Source organism: Pectinophora gossypiella, chromosome 7 (genome assembly GCF_024362695.1).
Source record: "Pectinophora gossypiella chromosome 7, ilPecGoss1.1, whole genome shotgun sequence".
NCBI lineage: Eukaryota > Metazoa > Arthropoda > Insecta > Lepidoptera > Gelechiidae > Pectinophora > Pectinophora gossypiella.
Genome location: NC_065410.1, coordinates 393966 through 408649, shown reverse-complemented (window position 1 = coordinate 408649; position 14684 = coordinate 393966). Strand labels below are relative to the sequence as shown.

General features: G+C 37.9%; 2 protein-coding genes across 2 annotated transcripts; both read right to left on the bottom strand.

The window, feature by feature from the left end:
* Nucleotides 1-140: 140 nt before the first annotated feature.
* Nucleotides 141-1589, bottom strand: LOC126368222 (uncharacterized). The gene is made up of 2 exons (XM_050012126.1): nt 1340-1589; nt 141-1087 (listed from the first exon to the last, which is right to left on the bottom strand). The coding sequence occupies exons 1-2, from the start codon at nt 1539-1541 to the stop codon at nt 438-440; spliced, it is 852 nt and encodes a 283-aa protein (XP_049868083.1). The 5' UTR covers nt 1542-1589; the 3' UTR covers nt 141-437.
* Nucleotides 1590-2417: 828 nt separating this feature from the next.
* On the bottom strand, nt 2418-14433 carry LOC126368195 (sphingosine-1-phosphate phosphatase 1-like). Its single transcript, XM_050012093.1, has 5 exons — nt 13951-14433; nt 13205-13455; nt 11922-12094; nt 8917-9069; nt 2418-7528 (listed from the first exon to the last, which is right to left on the bottom strand). The coding sequence occupies exons 1-5, from the start codon at nt 14366-14368 to the stop codon at nt 7264-7266; spliced, it is 1260 nt and encodes a 419-aa protein (XP_049868050.1). The 5' UTR covers nt 14369-14433; the 3' UTR covers nt 2418-7263.
* Between the last annotated feature and the right edge of the window lie 251 nt (nt 14434-14684).

Genomic DNA, 14684 nt, shown 5'->3' with positions numbered 1-14684 from the left:
TCCGTAACCACGGTCGCTGCAACATGTGCGAACGCCGGGAAATTAAATTGCCCAGCAGGCCTCCCTCAATCAAACGGAGGGACGTAGCGTATTCAACCGTACCATTCCACTGCGAGTTGGTGCTAGAAATGAATAAGGTAATTTTTAATATTTTTTTAAAGTTAGGTATAACACGTAAAGATCCGTTAAAAATCTAGCATGTGTAATATACGTGTATCGAAGTAATAAAGACGCAGAATGTAGGTATCACAAAATATTTTTTTAAATTTTAATTAATTCTAGAACTAAACTAAGTAATGGTTACTAAACATGTGAGAATCTCTACAAAATATTACCTATGACTTCAGTATTTCAACCTTTTATTTAAAGGTTTTTTATTTTTTTCCATTGGCATTCCAACATGTCGAACTTAGTGCTTCACTATTTTCGGCCTCAATTTAATCGAAAGTAGATTCCATTTTCGCTATTTGGTCTATTTCTATCATAGATTCAGAGTGATAACTTTGTGACGCGGTGGATGCTGCCGACGGCGACTGCGCGGGACCCGCCGTATTCAGGTAGTTCCGTGGCCAATCCTCGCACCTCGTCCGTCTTTTAATGACCTGTATCAGTTTTATTACTCCCGATTGAAATTCCAACGTTTGGTCATCATCAAATAGCCTAAGAGATGGTAGGATACTTTGGAAAAAAGTTAAGAGTCTACCCTCGTTTCCCTGGTCCGGTTGGTTTGCTAGGGCTTCCATAAGACTTGGATGTTTTCTCTTTCTACCTTCATCCTGACTTCCAGTTGCTTTTCTCTTGTTATGATCCCTTTCAACGTCATCATTATCTTCATCGTCTTCTTTTCTACTAATTTCAATCTGTCCGCTTTTACTTTTACCTAATACAATATATTTGTCGTTGTTTAAATTTCTGAAGGTCTCAGGACTATCACGGAAGTCAATAACTCTCTTTAAAAATGACAATTGCTTATCGTATCTATAAGGCGTTGCAGAACCAGAGCCCGATTTCCTCACCGCTCTCCTAACATTCAAAGTTTTTATCCAGGCGTCTCTTATTCGTGTCCATCTCAATGTAACACATTTTTCTGAAACAAACATCTAAATAAGTATTTGTTCAAACAGAAATTTAAACAAAGACAAAACTATCTAAATAAGTAAGTACTTACTTAAGTAGGTTTGCAGCTGCTATCTATGGCTACGGACGGCGCCGGTACGGCCCGCGTCGTCGCACGAAACTCGTTTTTGCCACTAACGTGTTGCCCCCGGCCCCGTGGATTCTTTGTTTTTCTTCTTTACAACGTGTTAATATTGTAAAGTACAAATAATAAATTACTTACCAAAAAGTTCTCGTTTATTTGGCTTCATATTTTCAAAATCATCTTTAAATATCGAACATATTTCCCGCCATGCTAATGCTTTGGCGACTTTGTCTTTGTAAATTTTCAAGTCCTTGTCCCATAACACTGGTCTCTCTTCTACTAAACGAATTAAGAGTTCTCTGTCTAATAATTTATCAAAGTCTGCTGCTGTTTGAGACATAATGGTCAGTGCCAGCGCTTGGCCAGCGCAGCGCGTGTTTTGTGTACAACTGAATGAACGCTACTGAGCACGCCGGCCCCCCCGTGCCTTACGCCGCGCGGCCCCACGCTGCCGCGCCGTGCTCCGAATCGTTAAAAAACCGTATTAATACGCGAAATCACGACGACGCGCGACTTTTTGAATTTGAAACGGCTTACCGCGCTATAATTGATCAAAGTTAGTAAACGAGTTCACACCAACATTATAGTCGCCCACTCTAACGAATCAATATAAATGCCCCGCGGTGAGTCCTCCGGAAATCTGTCTCATTCAATGATCTCATAGTGTCAAGTAAATCAATGGTGTCAAGTCAAAAATCCTAGTTCTTTTTGTTGCATATTCGTTTGGAGTTGGAACGTACACGTGTCTTACCAAAACTTATTAAGTATTTACCTAGGTAAGTACTTAAGTTCTGACAGAATGTTTGAAAATGATTCTTCATAATTTTTTGCCCGTAACACGAAATTTCTGGTGCTATGAAACACAGTATTATAACTATTTTTGAAAATTCAGCATTTGGTAGTATTATTAAACGATGATTGTTGTTTCTCCCTGCTCTTTTGTGATGCCCTTACAGGACGTCACATTCCCGTACATAATTATATGTACTTATAGCACACCCCGGACACTTGATACAAACAACCTTGTTTTACACGGATACGTAGTATTATTCCTTATTCTATGCTTGCAGGTAACAACTTGTAATTACACTTACAATGTACATACATTCATAAGAACACGTTTATTTTCCGTTGGGGTAGGTAGAGACCACGGAATTTCACTTACTACGATCCAACTTCCGCTATACCATGTGACATGTTAAAATAAATAAAAGTCTTTTAAGCGGTGCAAATAACGTTTATTGTATGGCAGTAATATATTGTAAGTTATCACATCTCGCTCTCTATCACAAACATTACACGAACACACGGCTACTGTAATATAAGCCGGTTGGCATTCATTTAAATGGCTAGTACTTTGTTGTGTTAAATGTTAGCTTTTTTAGGGTGCCGTATCTACCGTAACGGGACCCTATTACCAAGCCTACGCTGTCTAACTCTCTCGCATGACTATGATATTTTTAAGTTGATATTTATATCCCTACAGTGTGATTCCTAAATTGTAATTTGTGATCTATTTATTTTGTAAGACATTCCAACACAATGTAGGTATATTGTTTGCGGAATAAATGATTGAAACTGTCCGTCCCAATGGTCCGTCCGTACTAAGTTTAAAGGGCTGTATTTATCGAACTTTTTATTCATAGGTAGTATAAAAAATACCTATTTATAGATATTCGAATCGACTTAATAATTACAGTACAGTGTAATGAGTTTTCTATATTCGCTCTTGTAAAAACCCGAACCTGTCAAATCTTCAGGTTAGGTAAGCGGCCCCTGTGAAAAACAGGATAATGACAATGTCCACGGCGAAACAGATTTTGCTCAAGTACTTATATACGACAAGGAAGAACTGAGGAGGTTAAAAAGGCCACATTGAAGCAATTCATCTAAAAAAACAATATTGTAATTTGACATTTGCGCATATAAAAGTTAGTGCGCAATGCAATCAAATGTTAAATAGCAACATTGTTTTCTTAGATGAATTGCTTTGATGTGGCCATTTTAACCCCCCCTTATATTGACGTTGAAGAACTTGAGTTTGAAGGTACTAAGACTTCATACTCACAGAGACACACTGAGACCTTTCGCCATAGAGGCAGCCAATCAGCTCGCGACACCAAACACTTCAGGGCCCCGATACCGACCCCGCCGGCGTGGTCGACGATTTCCCTCATTCAGCGCTTATCCCTATTGACCCACTAGGGTCGATTAATTCTTTCAAATATTTTTCCTCTCAGACGACGCCCTGAACCGAGGTTCGCGCCCAACTGGGCACCCTCAGGCCTGTTGTCTTAAACGTTGTACCGGGTGAGAGCTTTCAGCGCTCCCCATTTGTCCGGCCAAGTAGTTAATGCCATCTGCGGCAAATCTACAATAAGTCACGTCAAAAAAAAAAACTGAGACCTTTCCGTCTTCCATAAAGTTGTCGATGACGTCACAAACTGACGTATCTAATTTTTTTAGCGAAAATGATTTGCACCTTTTGCTATCGTCAATAAGACACAAATTATTTTAGCAAAAATGCAGATACGTCAGTGTGCAAAGCCAGCCACGTAGTGTTTGCTAATTTACAGTAGCCGTGTATTATAAATATACATAGTTAACAAACATTAATAATAAACATATTAACAAAAGGCACTGGATTGGCGAGCACATGTTGATATACAAAAACAAACAAGATATATCTAGGCGGATCTACGTGCATATCAAGAAAGTGATATGATAGTGTCCATACATTAATGTGACTTGATCCGTACACATCGACATGTATACCTTTGTGTTTTGTGCAATATATGATCGATCGTGTAAATTAAATGCATTGCCGTGAGTCGCCTTGTATCGGCCTTAGTAAATCTTAGAAATAGTTAATAAGGAAGCATTTGAAATTGCTCCATCTCACATGATGATTACAAAACTCAATTTATGCGTCTTTTATTGAGGGACTTTCCAGGCTATGTTTCTCAAAATCAATATAGATGGCGCTGTACAGTTTTTTCTTCGTTTAACCTTCGTTTAATACATGCATATTTCATACTTTGTTTTTTAGGGTATCTATATGGACCCTTTTTATTACACCCAGCCACAATTACATTTTCCACCCATTCTGATCAAAATAAAGAGAAGCAATATACGTAGCAATATAATTATACAGGGTGTTAGTGACATCGTAACGAACACTCAGAGGGATGATTCAGGCCATGATTCTGAGCTAATATCAAATGGCATTTTCCGTCGCAAAAGTATGGATCTGAAAAAAAATTAAAAAAAATGACATGAATTTTGTGACGGAAAATTCCACTCGATATTAACCCAGAATCATGGTCTGAAACATCCCCCTCAGTATTCGTTACGATGCGATGTCACTAACACCCTGTATTACTTTTGTTGTTTTTTTTTTTAGTTATTTAGATTCACGACATTCGTAGCGACACCAATGGAATGTATTATCAATAATACTATTATGAAACCTAACGACCGGGAAAATATAAAAAAGCTGGTAGGTATGTATAATTAAATAATTATCCCATGGCCTTCTCAATAAACAGCAAGTTTTCTATGTAATTATACATACCAAAATAAACACTTATTCCATAAAAACCAATGTTGTGATGAAACGCCAAAACAAAATAAGTTATTCGCTGGGTGTGCGATGCCAGCGCCAACTAGCGGTTACAATTGGGTACTTTCCTATGTCAAAGATAAATTATGAAATTATGATAACTAAATAAAGACAGATTTAAAACTGACAAAAACATTACATTTTTTCTATTTAATCTATTTGTGAATTTTAATAAGTGCAACATTTTGTCACAGTTTTTCTATGACATCACAGGTTGCTTTTTTTTGTTTTTTTTTTTTGTTTTTTTTTTTTGTTTTGGTTTTCCCCGAAGGGTAAGGCAAAGGGAACTATGCCCATACAGCCATGTCTGACGTATTTTTTTTCTTGATGATTAATGAAATGATGAAAGGTGATGATGATGAAACCTAAGCCCCCACCCTCGGAGTAGACTCCTACTCCGAACCCCAAACGAATTAACTCAAAAGTCCGCATAAACTTTTGAGTTATGAAGCGGCTTCCCGGCACGAAGCGAAAATAGGCAGATACACTTTGTTTATTGAATACTCCAATATAATAACACTCGCGAATGTCTTCCGACTAACTTAATACGATCATTAACCACAAAACACCACTTCGTATTAATTATTTAGATTACTCAATGAAGAAAGCAACTGTCCCGTTCCCGTTTCCCGCCGAAAAGCCCATCACAGGTTGCTTTTTCATACAAATTCCATGGTAATTTCGTGTTTTGTCGTCTAGTAAAAAGTAACTGATTTGACTAGTTGGAAACTACCCTATACGTACATATTATGACCGACTGTGAAATGGCTAGCTGTCTTTACGAAGAGTAAGTAAATAATCAGTATTTTTGAAATGACGTAATTTATATTTCTTGTATTCGATTATGTAAATCTATGGTGTCGAGAATGATGTTGAACATTTTTATTTCCCGTCAAAAATGGCAAAATCAATAACTTTGAGGACCTTTTCATGGCTGTAGTCTCGTTTCCAACTTGCTTGTGGAAAATAGAATGTGTGAACAGTGTTTTTGCCATTATTCTTGCACTTAACTATGCAGCAGGTTTCGATACATGTTTATTTTTTTTACTCAATAATGCACGGCACGGTACGTAAATGCCGCTATTAAAGTGACAGGTGGTCTGGCGAAAGTTCCGTTTTGACCGCGGCGCGCGCTGCAATCGATTCGTGGTTCTCCCACCCCGTACTTCGCACCCAGCCAATAACAAAAGTTTTTTTTGTTTCTGGTCAGACTTAAGACAAAAAAGTTTTGGTACAATAATCTCTGAAACTCCTAGGCCTTCAGTCGCATATTAATTACATTAACATAATGTAAATATTATACTTTCTTAACTAAATGTGATCTGGGGCCTATTTCATAAAACTGACAATTGTAAATTACAAAGACATTTGATGTACATTGCGGAGTGTGTGATGACAAATATTTCGCAGCTTCATATTAGCTACGTAATGAACACCAAATTGTCGTTGTAATTTACAATTGTAAGTTTTATGAAACAGGCCCCTGGCAATAAACCATTAACGGTTTATGCACATTTGACACGAACAGACAAGCAAGTGAATTTTTACTTAATTATCTCTTAAACATAGACTTTGCAGTTCATATTCGATATTATCTTAAAACTGAATATTTGTGATGTCATTCTACCGAATCTAATTTAAATAATGCAGATTTTAAACTTCTTTTATTTGAATAACTTTGAATTTATTCAAAATTAAATTTTATGCTACAAAGATAAAATTGATGCTGATTATTGCAGACAACAACTTAATTGTAATTTAGTATCACAATTCTAAAACTAGCTTTATCTCTGTCTTGCACTCGTCATACGTGAAGGACGGCACTATTTTTTAGAACTATCAGATTAAAATATAATTAAGTTGTGTCAGAATAGGCACCTAACTTTATACAAAATGTTTTGTGCATTTCTTTTTGGTTAGATTCAGTTATAGGTACCTGACTTACTAACAGTACTTAGTAAAGCCTTCGATGCAAAAAAGTTAAAGGTTTAGTCTATGGATAGAGAGAATAACGTGTCGCGCACTCGTTGTTTATCACTTTAAATAAAAATTAAGTATATCCAATAATTTCAATATTCGAATTTTACTTCTGTAATCTTAAGCTTGAATAAGAATGACAGCAGGACAGAGATATAGCATACGACATAGTGCGAAAGAGACGCGGAAAATGTAGCTGTCATTCTAATCAAGCTATAGAGTTAGTGATACCGTAACGAAAACTTTGGGGGATGACTCGGATCATTATTCTGAGTTGGTATCAAGTGGAATTTTCCGTCGCAAAATTGAGTTACAAACTTTTGCGATGTGATATTAACTTCCCCCTCAGTATTCGTTACGGTGTTAATTACACCCTGTACAAGATAATTTGTATTTCTTTTGAGAATTCTCTCTAACAACAGTCAAAAACCAACTTTGGACCGATGCACGGTTGTGACTAGAATCAAATCTCCGTGTAGTACGTGGGCCTGTTGATTTTTAGCAGGTCAAACACGTTGGGGAAGACATACGTGGTGTTGAACCCGATCATGCCGTACGTGAAGTACTTGTAGCAGAGCTCGACGAAGATCTTGTTCTTGTTGTCGAGGCTGTCCTCGGAGTTGCGCAGTTCGTTCTTGTCCTTGCCTAAGAGAGCGCATACGAACGCGTAGGAGAAGGACTTTGCAATCGCTCGCGTCGCCACCACGCCGCAGAAGCCTAGTATTGTTCTGTGAACACAGAAAAATAATAATACTAAAGTTAGCAAGGGATTAAGGACATAGGTACTACAACATATAATAACGGGTTCTTACCGCGTTTAAATCAGGGATATGAGACTCCCGATATTCCTAAACCATATACAGGGTGTTAGTGACGTCGTAACGAAAACTTTGAGGGATGATTGAGACCATGATTCTGAGATGATATGAAGTGGAATTTTCCGTCGCAAAAGTATGGAACAGAAAATAATAAAAAGAAAAACAAAAATTTTCATGAATTTTCCGACTGAAAATTCCACTTGATATCAACTCAGAATCATGGTCTGAATCATCCCCCTCAGTATTCGTTACGGTGTCACTAACACCCATACCTACTTATATGGGTTCAGTATGTACTTGTGCGGGGTGTAAGTGACATCGTAACGAATACTGAGAGGGATGAAACAGCTGATTATTCTGAGTTAATATCAAGTGGAATTTTTCATCGCAAAAGTATAGAATTGAAAATAATTTTAAAAAACTAAAAAAAATCATGAATTTTGCGACGGAAAATTCCACTTGATATCAACTCAGAATCATGGTCTGAATCATCCCCCTCAGTATTCGTTACGATGTCACTAACACCCTGTATATCCTGATATTCTCATATCCCTGATTTAAACGCAGTAAGAACCCGTTATTATGTGTTTTAATTATGATAATAACCGCGTAAGCCTTATGTAACAACATGGTGAATTGTTACATAAGGCGGCGATTACAATAGATCTTACAAGTCGCAGTGATAACAGTGCATAAAATAAGGCGTACAAAGCCTCCAACCAGCTTAGAAGAAGCGATATTATACTTTTATCCCAAAGCCCGGATTTTCAGAGACGATAGTTAAATCATTGATTTTGAATTTTAAAACGCATCTAGGCCTATCGCACGCCTTGTATACTTTGCATTGCAAAGCATACAAAAGAGTATTGGTACAAAAATCTCAACATTCTCAACGCTTCCGCTGTTTTATACAAGCCCCGCTTCCCACTAGTTTCCACCACGGAACGCCTCCGTATTTTTACTGATATTAGCCGGGACAACAGCTTAACGTGCCCTCCGAAGCACGAAATTAACTTATTTTTTCAGATAGGTGATTCAAGCCTGTAAAGTCCTTACTAAATAATGGACAGTCTCACAAAGAAATCCTTTAAATTTTATAAATTTCGCATGATTTACGTAATTTAAATGCACGGTAAACTATATTTTTTTGTAACATCTGTTACACTGCATTTATGGCAAATAAAAAATCTTATCTAAAGTGATTTCGTCAATGTCCCCATCGGGAATCGGACCCGGACCTCCAGATCGTGAGCCTAACGCTCTAACCACTAGACCACGGAGGCTAAGAGGTATGTTACCTGAGTATGGTGCAGCCCAGCATGTCGTTGGAGGGCCAGATGATCCGGTAGGGCGGCGTGTCTTGGCTGGCGACCATATTGCCCAGCTGGTAGTTGGTCCACGACCCGAGCAGGATGCCCGCGCACACCGACACTATCATCGTCGTGTCGCCTCTGGAACGGGGGAGAAGATCGTATAACCTCACGTCCATATCTCAATTGGATAGTCGACGACATCCATCGCAAAGAAAACTGCTGAGTTCTTAGCCCACACCTCACCGTGCTTTCTGTTAGACCGACGTGATGGGTGGTGAAGGAGAAGGAAAATATTGGTTATTTTCAAATGATCATTAGGGAACAAATTGGAGATGTCCTTAGAAAAGGTTTAATACGATTTATTCTGAACCGGCGTGCGTGTATGAAGCGATTGATGAACGTGGAGGAAGCAAGAGAAGTGTGTCAGGATCGAAGCAAATGGAATTCTATAGTCTCTGCTTACCCCGGTGGGAAATAGGCGCGAGTTTATGTATGTATGTATCATTAGGGAACAGTCTTATTGAAAGACAAGATTATGTATTATAGACATTATAGTGTATGTTAGTGTACCGAATGTGCCAGCGCCGCGGCACGGTTGTCGCGCCGCGCGCGGGGCGTATTACATCGAGGGCTTTGACCAATACGACGCTTAGTATACAGGTATGTTAGTGCACATGGTAATGAAATCTTTGAGGGACGATTCAGACCATGATTCTCAGTTGATATCAAGTGGAATTTTCCATCGCAAAAATCTAATCTAATCTAGCCTACAAGATCCCACTGCTGGGCAAAGGCCTCATCTTCCTCAAAAGTATGGAACGGAAAAAAATCAAATTTTCATGAATTTTCCGACAGGAAAATCCACTTGATATCAACTCAGAATCATGGTCTGAATCATCCCCCTCAGTATTATATCATTCGCTGTGAATATTGGTTAAAGCCCTCGATGTAATTCGCGCCGCGCGTGATACCCGTGCTTCCTCAGGGTTATTATAATATATAATATTTTTATAAATGACTGTAATGTGGCTAACTGAATTGGTAATTAAATGTTCTTCAAAGGCCATTGGGCCAGTACACTTTGCAGTTGTCAAATTATGAAGACTTGAGGCTGTTTACATCTACCTCAATAGGAATTACGAGAGTAGTTCAACAACAATAATATAAGCTCACGACTATATCCCAATTGAGGTAGTTAGAGGTACATCCATCACAACATGAACTTAGCACCCACACCAGGCGGTGAGCAGTATCGCCGTCACAATGGTAAGTAGTTCAATGGAACTTTGGAAACATTATTAAGTTCGCCTGGAAGGTTAATTTAGTGATAAACCTTTGCCCACCTTAATCATAAGATGTTACTATATTTTTTTATCTACTTTACTACCACTGATAAAATGTAACATGTCTACATTACTAATAATGTTTGTAGTTAAGGATTAAGGTTATCGCAGAACATTATAGTCCACATGATTTCATTTGAATATTTTACATCTTATATGTGCGTGAATGATAAATATAACAAGAATTGAGTAGAAAAGACTTTGTATTATCCTTGGTAATTCGTACCAGTTCGCATTGTAAGTAAAATATTAGTCGTGTGATCATGACTGTTCATCAAAACGCAGAAGCATCTGAGCACAAAATCAGGTTTTTTTAAGACGATTTTTTTAACCTCACGTATATTCATAATATAACAAGATGGCGTAAATCTCGCACATAATATCTATTAGAGTCGTTAGGGTCACAAGTAGTCAGAAGATAATTTGTGGTCTAATCATGTAACTCACTTTCTATATTGACATAAATACGTTCTATCCTGTGATTGATTGAAACTAACAACTCCTGTAAATTAATTAATATTTTACCCAATCATAGGAGAGGATTACATCTGAACATCCAGTAAAGGGAAGCCATGCAATCAACTGTACATGAGTCTCGCAATTCAAATTCTACCTAGTTAGTTACCTACTTCTTTTTCAATTGTTCTTTTTTTACAGTAACGGACGTGGCGTGGCGATAAGAAAAACAATTGTTTCTTTCTAAAGTACACTCCGCTTACCAACAAGCAGGTGTAGATAAGATACATCTGTTGTTCTCAAATAAGTGGTAGCATACTGATAACTATCTGATACCGGTCACCGCATGCTTTTTCAAGACATAAATATTGACACTGTTACTAAAAATAGGCTCGCTTGCCCCCTTCGTTAAAACATCGTGAAGAAACCCGCAGTCCTCAGAAATGCGTTTCGGAGGTATGTGACTTAACCTGTATTGGGCTGGTCTTCCCTTCGCGGGTAGTAAGGTCAAATAGGCTGACGCTTTTGTGAAAATCCCGACCTGTCAAATCTTTAGGTTGGGTAAGCGGACCCCGTGAACACAGGATAACGTTATCCTGTTCATCATGATGAAGGTCGCTCATTATATAGCTGGCGAGGAGCGGGGTTATTGTCTATTGTATACACTTCTCTGCCTACCCGTTCGCGGATACAGGCACAAAGCTATGTTATGTTGTGTTATAATAAATAATATACGCTCCGAGGTCGTTCTCGCCAACCCTGGTGTCAAAGCTGTTGTTGACTCAATACAGGTCGCTAATATTGTCGCTACGTACTTTCCGCTTTCCGTCGGAGTTTGGATCCCGGGTAAAACCTGCCAAAGTGCCAACTCAGTGTGGGGCAAAAATGAGACGACTGATTGGCATCATTCGGACTACAATATTCTAATAAAATACACACACATACTAATTTATTATACCATACTAAAGCATAGAAATAACATAACATAACAAATACTTTATTGCACAAACAGGAAAAAAACAAAATACAAAACAAAAGAGAAATAGAATTAGTACAATAGGCGGCCTTATTGCTAAGTAGCAATCTCTTCCAGGCAACCTTAAATAACTCAAGCATAGAGATATAATATGCACTCTATCATACTTATTGGAGGCAAAGTGGAATGAGTCAAGAGAACGCATCAGTACCCACCTGGTAGGCGTCCACTTGTCAGCATTTGGATGGAACACAATGACGAGGATCGAGACTGCAATGACGAAGCATGGAGCCGCATAGCTGGTGAGCAGCCAGCCGTCCAGGCGGTCAACCAGGGGGATCAGGCCCACGAGCAGCCCTGACGACAATAGCAGACCTGCTGCTATGTCCTGTAACATAATTATCATTTAATAAGCACCTAGAAATTATTAGCATACTTTGATAAACAATCACCATGAATAATTACGTAAGTAAAGATGCCGCGCGTGCACTGCGGCGCGTGCCAATTATTGTCAGATCAAATATTTGAATCAGACAAAAGAATGTCAGTGTCCAATTTCAAAATTCGAACACTTATAAAAATTAAAAACAATATTCCGCGCGCAGCCCTCACGATTGAAGACTAAAGTAAGTCCAAGTATACCTTAGCTTGTGGCGTGAGAGCAGAGTTACCGTTCTATATCTAGATTACTATCCTAACGATGACTGACCAAAAATAGGTCACTTCCTTTTCTCGATACTTGAATATAAAAATCTACTGTCGACTATTTTATCTATAGGCACTATGAGCAGTGACTAATTCAGTATTATACGTATGTCATAGGTTGAATGGATTCATCGCACTCACCCACCTTGCTTTTTATTACACCATCGATCGATCATGTAGTATACTCGTAATATGTTATGTCATGTTTCGTAAGCTAGTAGGTAAGTCTTTCTAGAAGGAAAATCTGTACATAATGTCCATATAAATAATTTACTGAGAAGGATTAATGCCTTTGCACAAGATACGAATAGTAGGAAAAACAAGCCACGCAAGTTTGACCTTCACATTTTTCCCTATCTTCTAACATTTTAGGTCTGGGTTCAAACCTGGGGCCCTCAGAATCCAAGGTGCATTCTAACATACTACAACTTGATAATTATTTATGAGTAATCAAATTACTCATAAATAATAAGTTATAGTAAGTAATAGTAATTTGATTAATTACTTACTATACGTATAGTACAGAATATTCAAATGTTTTGTAACATTGATTTCAATGCATCAATTTAACTAAGGATTTCGTGATTAATCATCCTTACCTAACTAAATAAAATAAAATAAGGATAATGTATTTAATGAATATTGATGAACTATTGTTTGTCCTTTGTAATTTATTCCATATTCTGATTTGACATTGACAAGTTTAGTTAAGTTACCTAAACCTAACAGCAATCTAGTAGATACTTGTAAAATGTAAAAAAGTTAGAATCACAAACAATATGTGGGTACTTACTAAGACACTATGCATGCCAAGATAAACTCTGCTGACACAGATGAGAGTGCACCATGAGACCGCTATGATGGCTCCCCAGTGTATGGGATACTGGTACCGGTCTATGGTGTACAACAGTACGGAGAATGGTATGGACACTCCCACCATAGCATGTGTCGAAGGCATCCCATATTCTATAGCCCACTTCTGTTGCAGCTTTTTGACTGGGTATCCTGGTCGTGGCCATCTAATGATATCTTTGAAACCTTGGCCTGAAATTGAGAATAAATAGGTCTTTATTCAATGTTATTATAGTGCTAAGTGCTAGTATAAGGCACTAATCAATCGCTAAGAAAATGTGATTGTTTGGTGAAACAAACGATTCATTATACACACTATAAAAGTTAATGGCCCATATCTACCAGTGGACTTCTACAGACTGAAACTTATAATAATGTACATATTGAAATTGTCATAGTTATGTATTTAACATTTATTCTAGAAATATAGTTGTAATAATAATCATTTATTTAAATTGGTTCTATAAAATATTTGAATATATTTTGTGAATATTACAACAACGAATAGTAAGCTATGATTAAGAATTGTGACTCATTGTTAGACATGAGACACTTCAAGGTAAAGGCAAGATTAGTATTACTTTTAGAGACTTCACTAAGTAGATCAATATACTTCTAGCTTTTAAATATACACTTAGTTAAACATTTGAACTAACTATTATGAGAAATGAAAGTAAACATCATTACCTATGTACATAACAACTGTCCAAACAAGGACAACTCGCCGTCCTACAGCTCCATCAATGTTCCAGAACCAGAAAGGAATAAACGTGGCGTAGAATATTTCATCCCCGAGCGCCGTCCCCAGCACGAACACATAATACCAGAATTTGTTATTTATGAGGCACACTACTTCTTCCGGTTGCGGTTGCGGATCCGAAGCGTCCGTATCGTAGGATAGCTGTGAAGAGCTGGAGGTGTCGCTGGGGATACGCTTGTGCTGCCTGATGTCGAACTCCTCGGCTTCCCGCTCCAGTCGCTCCGAATGCACCACTTCACTTTCATCGCGAGAGTCACGCGCACTTTTGTAAATAACACCGAAAAAGTTCTGCACTTTAACCACTAATAAAGGGTCTTTTAAATATTCTATCATATTATCCCACATTGTGGACCACGTAGTTTATCAATGTGTACCCTAAAATTCTTGTAATAATACTGAAATAAGATTTTTTAGATGGATTGCTGTATGTTCACGTTCACGCACGTTCTTCATTTTTTTTTTTTTTTGTTTGGTTTTCCCCGAAGGGTAAGGCAAAGGGAACTATGCCCATACAGCCATGTCTGACGTATTTTTTTTCTTGATGATTAATGAAATGATGAAAGGTGATGATGATGAAACCTAAGCCCCCACCCTCGGAGTAGACTCCTACTCCGAACCCCAAACGAATTAACTCAAAAGTCCGCATAAACTTTTGAGTTAT

Coding starts and splice junctions, on each gene's coding strand:
- LOC126368222 (XM_050012126.1), bottom strand. CDS start 1,541: ATGTCTCAAACAGCAGCAGACTTTGATAAATTATTAGACAGAGAACTC. Junction 1,088..1,339: donor AAATAAACGAGAACTTTTTG/GTAAGTAATTTA, acceptor TGTTTGTTTCAG/AAAAATGTGTTACATTGAGA.
- LOC126368195 (XM_050012093.1), bottom strand. CDS start 14,368: ATGTGGGATAATATGATAGAATATTTAAAAGACCCTTTATTAGTGGTT. Junction 13,456..13,950: donor GACAGTTGTTATGTACATAG/GTAATGATGTTT, acceptor TCTCAATTTCAG/GCCAAGGTTTCAAAGATATC. Junction 12,095..13,204: donor TTGGCATGCATAGTGTCTTA/GTAAGTACCCAC, acceptor ATTATGTTACAG/GACATAGCAGCAGGTCTGCT.